Here is a 10,000-nt window from a genome sequence, read left to right on the forward strand (position 1 = left end):
AAATGACCTTAGATGTTAGGATGAGGGTGTGGTTAGTCAGGTTTGGGAGTTGTGAGCTAGAGGAGTCAGGATCTGGGCAGCCTTGGTTCCTTGTGGATGGGAGTGTAACTGGGTGACTAGGAGCTGCTGATTGGTTCTGACGTGGGGGCCGGATGTATGTCAGGCACAGGAGGTTGGTGGCACCTTCATTGGGGAGAACAGGCTCATAGTAATGGCTAGAACGGAATACATGTAAAGGTATCAAACTCATCAAACACACGGCTTCCTCCTTTCATCGCCTGAAGAAGAGTGTGTGTGCGAGTGTGTTTTGCTTGTGTCCCTATCCTCCACCCACTCATCACTCACTCCACACCGGTTCATCCCTCTTTTCCCTCTCTCCTCCTCTTAACAGTCAAGGAAAAACAAGCACTGATGACAGCATAGTAGCAGTAACTGTACTCCCCTATAGCTCCCACTGTCCCTCTCTGCACCCACAGAATGGTGTTTTTTCCCCATCGCCCATAAGGATGCCATAAGGGTGTTGTCACTTGCTGCATGGTGGTGGAATTCCCAGTGTGTTGTTCTAATAGGCATTCAGGCTGACTGGGGCTGTGGTGACACACTGTCAGCTCCTGGGCTCTGTTGGGTCTCTGTGAGCAGCACAGAGGACCGACTCCCATGATTGTGCGCTGACCTTTGCATCATGTGCAGATGACAGGTAATTTAGAGGCCTCTGGGAATGTGCTACCATACATTCCCAGTCCCTTATACACACACACACACACACACACACACACACACACACACACACACACACACACACACACACACACACACACACACACACACACACACACACACACACCACCTCTCTCATCCACCAGCAGCAATAATCTTACTAACTCACACGTCCATGCACACATACAAACACATTCGGACACACACACACACACACACACACACACACACACACACACACACACACACACACACACACACACACACACACACACACACACACACCTAACACCCCCGCCACGTCACACACTCTAATCACCTGCATCATCACACAACCTGTCCTCAAACACCCAAATCACAGGAGGTGGCATTCTGGTAAAAAAACAAGGATTTAGAGTGATAATTGCATAATCACCAGTTGTGATAATTGTAATTGATGTCTGCATAATTGCTAATTGCAGTCTTTATGGGAACCTCTTTCTCGCCCTCTCTGTCTCTGTCTGTAGCTCAGTGCCTGTCTGCCTTTCTCTTCCCTGCACTTCTTTATGTTAAACTCATCTTTTGCCATTATTTATTCTTCTCTTCTTGACACACCACACGCACATGCACACACACACACACACACACACACACACACACACACACACACACACACACACACACACACACACACACACACACACACACACATGCAAACAGACCCACAATTCGAGCATGTGTTTCACTATAAGTATCCTCCTAGGCCTCAGTAAGCATTTCCCAGCAGTGCTGGAGACAGCAGCAGTAGCCTGCCCACACGGACTGGTCCTCTGTGAAGAGTTATGGTCCACTTCTAACAGGTTTCCTCTCTCTCTCGCTCTCTCTCGTTCTCTCTTTCTTTCTCTCTCTTGTTCTCTCTTTCTCTCTCTCTCTCTCTCTCTCTCTCTCTCTCTCGTTCTCTCTTTCTCTCTCATTCTCTCTCTCTCTCCTCTCTTTCTCTTTCTCTCTCATTCTCTCTCTCTCATTCTCTCTCTCTCTCTTGTTCTCTCTCTCTCTCTTGTTCTCTCTTTCTCTTTCTCTCTCTCTCTCATTCTCTCTCTCTCATTCTCTCTCTCTCATTCTCTCTCTCTCTCGTTCTCTCTCTCTCTCTCGTTCTCTCTCTCTCTCTCGTTCTCTTTCTCTCTCTCTCTCATTCTCTCTTTCTCTCATTCTCTCTCTCCTTCTCTTTCTCTCTCTCTCTCTCGTTCTCTTTCTCTCTCATTCTCTCTCTCATTCTCTCTCTCTCTCATTCTCTCTCTCTCTCGTTCTCTCTCTCTCTTGTTCTCTCTTTCTCTTTCACTCTCTCTCTCATTCTCTCTCTCTCTCATTCTCTCTCTCTCTCATTCTCTCTCTCTCTCTTGTTCTCTCTCTCTCTCTCGTTCTCTTTCTCTCTCTCTCTCATTCTCTCTTTCTCTCATTCTCTCTCTCGTTCTCTTTCTCTCTCTATTTCCCTACAATAAATCTCTGGGGGTTTACTCCTGCTGCTTGTAAAATGAATGTTCCCCACATCCCTCCCAGAGAAGCCATATTCGATCATTTTACGGCCAAACTGGCTAACATGGAATAGGTTTAGATACATTGTCCTACTACCACCGTACCTTTGCTGAAACATACATTATTTATACCATACCTCTCCATAGTGTAATCTGTGTGGTACCAGGGGACAGAAGCTAATCCCATGTGTTTGGCTGAAGGTAGATTAGCATCAGGTCCAGAGGAAGACGAGTCACTCAGATCAGACCACATTATGCGTGACACCTCCGAGGTGCTTTGATGATGGCGGTGGCAGCGTGCATGAGGGGAGAGGGTTACGCATACCGAGTGTGCTGACGTGAGGAGGCATCCGGAGTGTGATTGATGTCTCCTCTAGCGGCTGCAGACAGGTTAATGGTGTGATTGTGGAGGTAATCTCCGTGTTCTCTCGTTAACGGGTGATGGAGGGCCAGGAGACCCCCGTGTCTGTGGGAAATGGAGTCTGTTGCGTTCACAGGTCGTGTGCGTTTTACATGTGCAGTTCAGGGTCTTATTTGATGTATTCTTCAGAAAGGTAGACAGGACAGGGACAGGGCGTCAGTCTGAAACAGATCCTGGTGAGTTCACACAACCTGCGATATATACACTGAACAAAAATATAAACGCAACATGTAAAGTGTTGGTCCTATGTTTCACGAGCTGAAATAGAAGATCCCATACATTTTTCATACGCACAAAAATACGTATTTAGTGCACAAATTTGCTTACATCCCTGTTAGTGAGAATTTCTGCCTTGCCAACATAATCCATCCACTTGATAGCTGTGGCATATCAAGAAGCTGATAGAGAGAGAGAGAGAGAGAGAGAGAGAGAGAGAGAGAGAGAGAGAGAGGGAGACAGAGAGAGAGAGAGAGAGAGAGAGAGAGAGAGCGAGAGAGAGAGAGAGAGAGAGAGAGAGAGAGAGAGAGAGAGAGAGAGAGAGAGAGAGAGATGGCTGGTAGCTGCAGACTGTTGCATCTATATCGATTGGGCTCCAGCCTTTCCATTTTCCATGAACTCCGGCTCGCAGTTCCGAGTGGGAGGGATTTGCTTGATCTTTATGATATTTCTTTAAACATGATGCTCTCGTTATGCCTCTTCGGGGAAGACACAAGACAATTCCAGTCATTCAAGGGCTCTCCGTCTCTCTCTCTTTCCCACAGTTGTTACTTATAACCATCTCTAAACAGTTTCTCCACCATTCTCATAAGTGTTTTCAGACCTCGGTCCAAATAACATTGTCGAACTGAACTCAGACCAATAAAGAAGGTCTCAGACGATAACATGCACTGGGTTCCTTCAATAGAAGTCATTATGTTTGATCAGATAAAAACTGTAATCAACAGTGATAGGAATTCTATAGAGAATAGATGACAATAATTAGAATTGAGTTTCCTCTTGGATTGGAGGGACATTTGTAGTGGACATGGCCTATCTGACACAGGAAGTTGCTGACACCTTATTGGGAGAACGGACTCGTGGCTGGAGCGGTTTCCATGTTTTATTTATTTTTTAAATGAAATTTTATTGAACCTTTTATTTACCCTTTTTTACAACCCCTTTGGCACTCATTTCAGAACCTTGTGGTCATTTTTCAAAACTCTAGACACAAAACTCAGAACGGTCATCACTTGTAACACAGGCTGTCCAATGTTCAAAACATTGCATTGTGCATTCATATCTTTAAAGAAACCTTGCACTCGCAGAATCATTGGTTCAAATAACTCATTTATCACGAAATACCATAAGAACATTCATTTAGATCTCCCACACACAAGATACCGATAGTTTCACTGTGTAGTTGTTTGTTCAATCATTAAATGTTGTAGTACAAAATATGTGATACATGTTTCATTATGGTACAACACATAAAGTACATCACTGTAAAAGGACTAGTACTACAGACTTCAAGAGTACTACAGACATCGAGAGTACTACAGACATCGTGGAATCATTGAACAAAATCTGAAATGTATTGACCGGTTTTAGGAAAGGAGAGTATGGGGGTAAGTAAAGGGTGGTAAATTGTGGATGGGCCTGAAACCATGCTTGCACCATTTGAGAATGGCCTGCAACTCAACATATAGAGTTTAATAGAGTAGAGAGCTTTAGTTGTTGTTCGACCTAACATTAGAACGGGCAAGATGAGTAATCTAAACAACTTTGACCGTGGTATGATTGATGATGCTACACATGGTGATTCCAGCATCTCAGAAACAGCTGCCTTCCTGGGATCTTTATGCACTACAGTCTCTAGAGTTTACAGAGAATGGTGCGATAAACAAAACACATTCAGTGAGCGGCAGTTCTGTGGGCAAAAACACCTTGTTAATGAGAGAGGTCAGAGGAGAACGTCCAGACTCATTCAAGCTAACAGAAAGGCCACAAATGGTCAAATAACAGCTGTTTAAAACAGTGGTGTGCTGAAGGGCATCTCTTAACGTACAACACCGTGAATAATTCAGGCTGTTGTGGAGGCAAAAGTGAGTGTACAGTAATGTCAAATCTGAAAACATGGTCTGGAAAAGTGGTACATGGGACCATAGAAACAGTGTCTGATAAAGAATGATGATGAAATATTACAGCCATAGATAATATAGTCCAATTAGTTCATGTTCCACAGTAATTGGTGTCAATGGATCTCGTTATCCTGAAACTTTCATGATCTAAACATGGAATATTGTTCGTCAGTTTCCATGAAACTATGCATTAAGAGTAATGCAACAGTTACTTATCATTTGAACAGTTGTATCAATTGATAGTTAGATCATTGTAATGAAATGAATAGACAGTCATCTCAGATGTAATGTGTGAATTTCATTTTGAAATGGTAATACTTTGATGTTAAGTTGTGTCATTTTGAACATGTGATTTTAGTTCAATGAACAAATTATCTTAGCTTTATGTGTATTGTATCCAAGCAATTGGAAAAAGTGTTAAGAGTTTTGAAAAATGTGCATTTTGATCATTGGTTGTGAGTTTTGTGTCTAGAGTTTTGAAAAATGACATCAAGGTTCCGAAATGACAGCCAAACTGCAAGTCGGTTAAGAACAAATTCTTATTTACAATGACGGCCTACCCCGACCAACCCCGGATTGCTCTGGGCCAATTGTGAGCTGCCTTATGGGACTCCCAATCACGGCCGGATGTGATACAGCCTGGTTTCGAACCAGGGACTGTAGTGACGCCCCTTGCATGGAGATGCAGTGCCTTAGACCGCGGTGTACGATGCCATTCCATTTACTCCGTTCCAGACATTATTATGAGCCGTCCTCCCCTCAGCAGTCTCCTGTGCAATCGGATGTAGTATTTCAGAGAGTTGCTAAGCTAAGACTTTCCGACATTGACTTGTTCTGACTTACAGTAGATAACAGGGCTGCTGGTGTATTGTAGCTATGAGGACCGTAACCCACATACCCACCAGGGCAGGTGCCCTCTCCATGGGGCCAGGTGGTGACTAATTCCCTTCTTTGTCCATCCAAATGAATTGTTAATTGGTTTGCATCACCCGTGGAGTGGAGAATAGCAGGAGAGGCTGTGCGCCTGTGTGATGTAGGCCACAGACACTGACCTATCTCATAGAGCACACCACAACTGCGTTGAACAGGCCAAATGGCACCTCAATACACACCGCAACGTTGGGGTTTAAGAGGCCAAATATCAGCTTGTAGTATTAGCTCAGCACCTTGTTCACATAATTCAGCACACAAACCCCCGTCAGAGCAACATGTTGGTGATGTACCGTCCTTCTGATTACCTTCTGGAGATGGATCAACTTTGTTTCTGTCTGTCTCGTTAGCACACTTACTCTATATGCTGCTTATTTACTTCATATGTCAGAACAGTGTAGAATGCATGTAAATGCAGATGTTCTGTGTGTATGTGTCGCTAAATGTTCCGTCAGCAAAGGTTTAGTTTGAATGTTGAAGCCCGAGTGTCACCCTGACGGCTGTGTCCTGTCCTGTCGTCTCCAGGTGGTCGCTCTGAACAAGCGCAGTAAGGAGGCAGAGTCGGCATTCCTGGGAATCTACAAGCAGCTTATCGAAGCCCCTGGTGAGTCTCCCACCTGTAACAGAGCCACACACATCACAACAGCACAGTCACAGACACAGACAACACACAACATTGCTCATGTAACAAACCTCCCACAAGAGATCACTCTCCCCAGCCAGATCAACTACACACCAAGCCAAAGTCAACGTCATTAGGCCAACGTTATACATGAGACAAGCTAAAAATACAAAGTGACTGTTTTCTTGCCATAGATATATAAATATCCACAGGACATCCTGTAGTTCTTATCTATGTTTTAGAGTCTGTGCTCTGTGTGGGGCCACTTCAAAACCGAGCGCTGGTCCTTGAGCGTTGCATTGCTGAGGAGAGACGATCCTTGTGGGGATGGGCTGTTGATTGCAGAGGGCCAATTAAAAGCCAACTGTAGCTTGTCTTAGTCTGGAGTGCAGGCCTGATGAGGCCAGCAGGGAAAGAGAGGGGGAGGGGGAGAGACTGTTTATTCTGTTGTTGTTTGTTGCCAGGGCACACTATACAGCATTGCTCTTTGTTGCAGGAGACAAGAGCAAAATGCACTCCAATCTCCGGCTACATCAGAGGAACACTCATTGCAAGAGTAGAGAACGCGGTTTACAGATTCAATGAATACAAGATAAAAGTGGGTGTCAGAGAAAATAGCGATGCAGCGACTGACTTTTAAAGGTCTCCATTTTGCCTTGAAGTCTCCTGCTTGATACTTCACCACACACTTTGAATGGAGTTATTTTCTTGATAAGAAATGGATGTCTTTGAAGATGTGTTCAGTTTGATTTCCTGACCTATACCTGCACGTATCAAGGGCTTAATAGAGGACCCAGGAGGGTTTTAGGGGCTATATTTTGTCATGAACAAATGTTCTATCAAGAGCAGACTGAATCAACAGTGATAATGTAAGGAATGAGGACTTCGTCTCTTTAATTGCACAGGGCACTGACAAGAAAGAGTACTCATAAACCATGTTCAACTGTATCGGAACCCTTGTAGCTAGGATTGGGTTTGAAGATGGAAGAAAATAGGAATTTAACGTTTACTTTTGCTCCCACACACAAGCACATACACATACACACCAGAGGAGGCTGGTGGGAGGAGCTATAGGAGGACGGGCCTATTATAATGGCTGTAATGAAATAAATGGAACGGAGACGAACGTGGTTTCATTATGTTTGATGTGTTTGATATCGTTCCGTTCACTCTATTCCAGCCGTCACAATGAGCCTGTCCTCTTATAGTGCCTCCCAACAGCCTCCTCTGGCACACACACATGCATGCACACTTTCAGCTCCTATTTTGACGTGAACATATATGACATCGACATCTCCACCAATCACTTCTCTATGATTTTGCCGGGGGGGGGGGGGTCTTGTCGTCATGTCACAAAGCTAAAGGAGTGGCCCTGGTTACATCAGGGGGCCTTGGATTAGCATATTCAGAACACCCATCTTCCTCTGACCTTACCTGGACCTGCACTAGCATTAGCATCCGGGTGACTCTCCCTCACCAGAGTCTCTAGTCTTAGCTCTCACACTCTGTGTCACTGCAGGTCTGTGTATGGATGACTTTCCCTGGGCTTTACTACTACAGAAGGAGTTATTATTTCATCCCACCGCAGTAAAACAGCTGAGCTGCTGATTTATTAGTTGCCGTCTGATCCTTTAATGCCATACCAATCATTTCCATTAACAGCTAATTGCTAAAAGTCTCCAAATCTATTCACTATTATCTTTCTGATATTATTTACCTCCTATCTGATGCCAAACAGGAGTGACAAAATGGAGAGTAGGGTATTTTGTGTGTCATTGTGCATCTCACTGGCCTGTCCAAGGTCACCCCCTGTTCCCAGAGTGGATCGCTCCAGGTACACCAGAGGACAGTCAGTTGGCTGTGGTCCCTCACTTTATTAGTCTCCTCCCCTATAAACACATCACTGTGCTGCTTTCCCACCAGTCTCCAAACAAACCATCCAGCTCATGTATTTTTTATGTTTTGACAGACGCAATTATTCTTAACACACCGTGCTCGTTAATCTTAATGCCGTTATTACTATTCATTGGCAGACATTTTTTTTCTCCCTCTTATTTAATTTGAAAGGATCCCTCCATCCTGGCTGTCTGCTGACACTCACAGGCCGTTGGTCCAATCAGAGCGGCCGACAACAGAGTTAATGAATGCAAGAGGAGAGCCAGGGAGGGGGAGGGGACAATGTGACCTGTTGTATCCAGTTAACAGCAACGTTTGGTGTCAGGTATCAGTTATCCACAATAACAAATCAGTTATTGGAATAGGTGCCAATGATGATGTCAGTTGCATAATGTTGGACACGCATGACACATGTTATGATGCTGCTTTCATATTCTCAGTTCATATGAATGTTATAGACAGAGGGTATGCATCGCTGACACAACCCAGGGCTACCCTGAGCATGCTCTCAATAGAGAAGGTTTTAATCGCGTCCCAATTTGTTAAAGCAAATGTGTATCTCTCACATCAGTGTGTTTACGAGGAGGAGAATGTTAGTGTAAGGGGAGAGAGGAGAATACATGGCTGGAAATGGTGTGCGTGTGCGTGTGCGAGTGAGATTTGGGTTTTGTTTTTACTGTAAAGTCAGCAAGTGTATCAAGCTCCAGCTGCTGAACAAGATAGCTATTATTATAGTGGTGGTGTGTCTGGACTTAGAGTGGCACTGTTTCCTGTGACAAAGGATTACATGTAGTATGACAATGGTAACCTTTACCGGTGATGGATTCTGGGTTCTGAATAGTGTTAATTATCAGGAATCCTATTGAAATATTGAGTGCTATGGTCTAGAGGGCCAACACTAGAAGTTAATGGTTATCTGTAGGAGGAATATATATGGTGGGTGCAATTAAGCTTGGAATGTACTGAGTGCAGGGAGACGATCATATGTTGGCAGGCACTGATAAAGATGGGGAGCTGTGGATTAGTGAGGAAGGGGGTCGAGGTCAGGTCAGGTCACATTAAGGGAGAAGGAACAGTTTATTGCCTGTATCACTTAACTTCCTGCCTAGTAATAAAGATGTAATGTTTGGAGAGAAGGAGGAGACTCTGCAACAATTTGGGCCATATATTACCACTGGTGTGACTATTTATTTTGTCTTATGCAGCTGCATTGATCCAATGGGTGAATAAACTTGGTTTAAGCTTTACTAATTATCCGTGAGTTTTAATAGGTTCATTTAGAACCTAACACCGGTGTCATGAACAGTCAGTCGTACAAGGCATGCTCTTTGAAGCAACTCCAATGCGTCCTCTGCATTTTATGGGGAACAGTTGAAATAAGTGCTCTGAGCAATGAGAACACTTTGAAAAGGTAATACTTCTAAAAATGTCATTATTGGGTCCTCAAGCCAAAATGTCACACACCACAATCATAATGTGCATTTCCTATGCATTTAAGACGTACAGTTGAAGTCGGAAGTTTACGTACACTTAGGTTGGAGTCATTAAAACTTGTTTTTCAACCACTCCACAAATGTCTTGTTAACAAACTATAGTTTTGGCAAGTGTGCTAGGACATCTACTTTGTGCATGACACAAGTACTTTTTTCAACAATTGTTTACAGACAGATTATTTCACTTACAATTCACTGTATCACAATTCCAGTGGGTCAGAAGTTTACATACACTAAGTTGACTGTGCCTTTAAACAGCATGGAAAATTCTAGAAAATGATGTCATGGCCTAC

The 10,000-nt window shown here is 43.9% G+C and overlaps 1 protein-coding gene across 5 annotated transcripts in view; it reads left to right on the forward strand.

The window, feature by feature from the left end:
• cux2b (cut-like homeobox 2b) overlaps positions 1-10,000 on the forward strand; it is a 130,877-nt gene that overhangs the window by 91,593 nt on the left and 29,284 nt on the right. For all 5 annotated transcript variants that reach the window (XM_021621280.3, XM_021621281.3, XM_021621282.3 and 2 more), the window contains one exon: positions 6,222-6,300. In XM_021621280.3, the coding sequence (XP_021476955.3) occupies positions 6,222-6,300 (79 nt within the window). The remainder of the gene's footprint in view (positions 1-6,221; positions 6,301-10,000) is intronic.

This window comes from Oncorhynchus mykiss, chromosome 11 (genome assembly GCF_057628025.1).
Source record: "Oncorhynchus mykiss isolate SJ-2025 chromosome 11, ASM5762802v1, whole genome shotgun sequence".
NCBI lineage: Eukaryota > Metazoa > Chordata > Actinopteri > Salmoniformes > Salmonidae > Oncorhynchus > Oncorhynchus mykiss.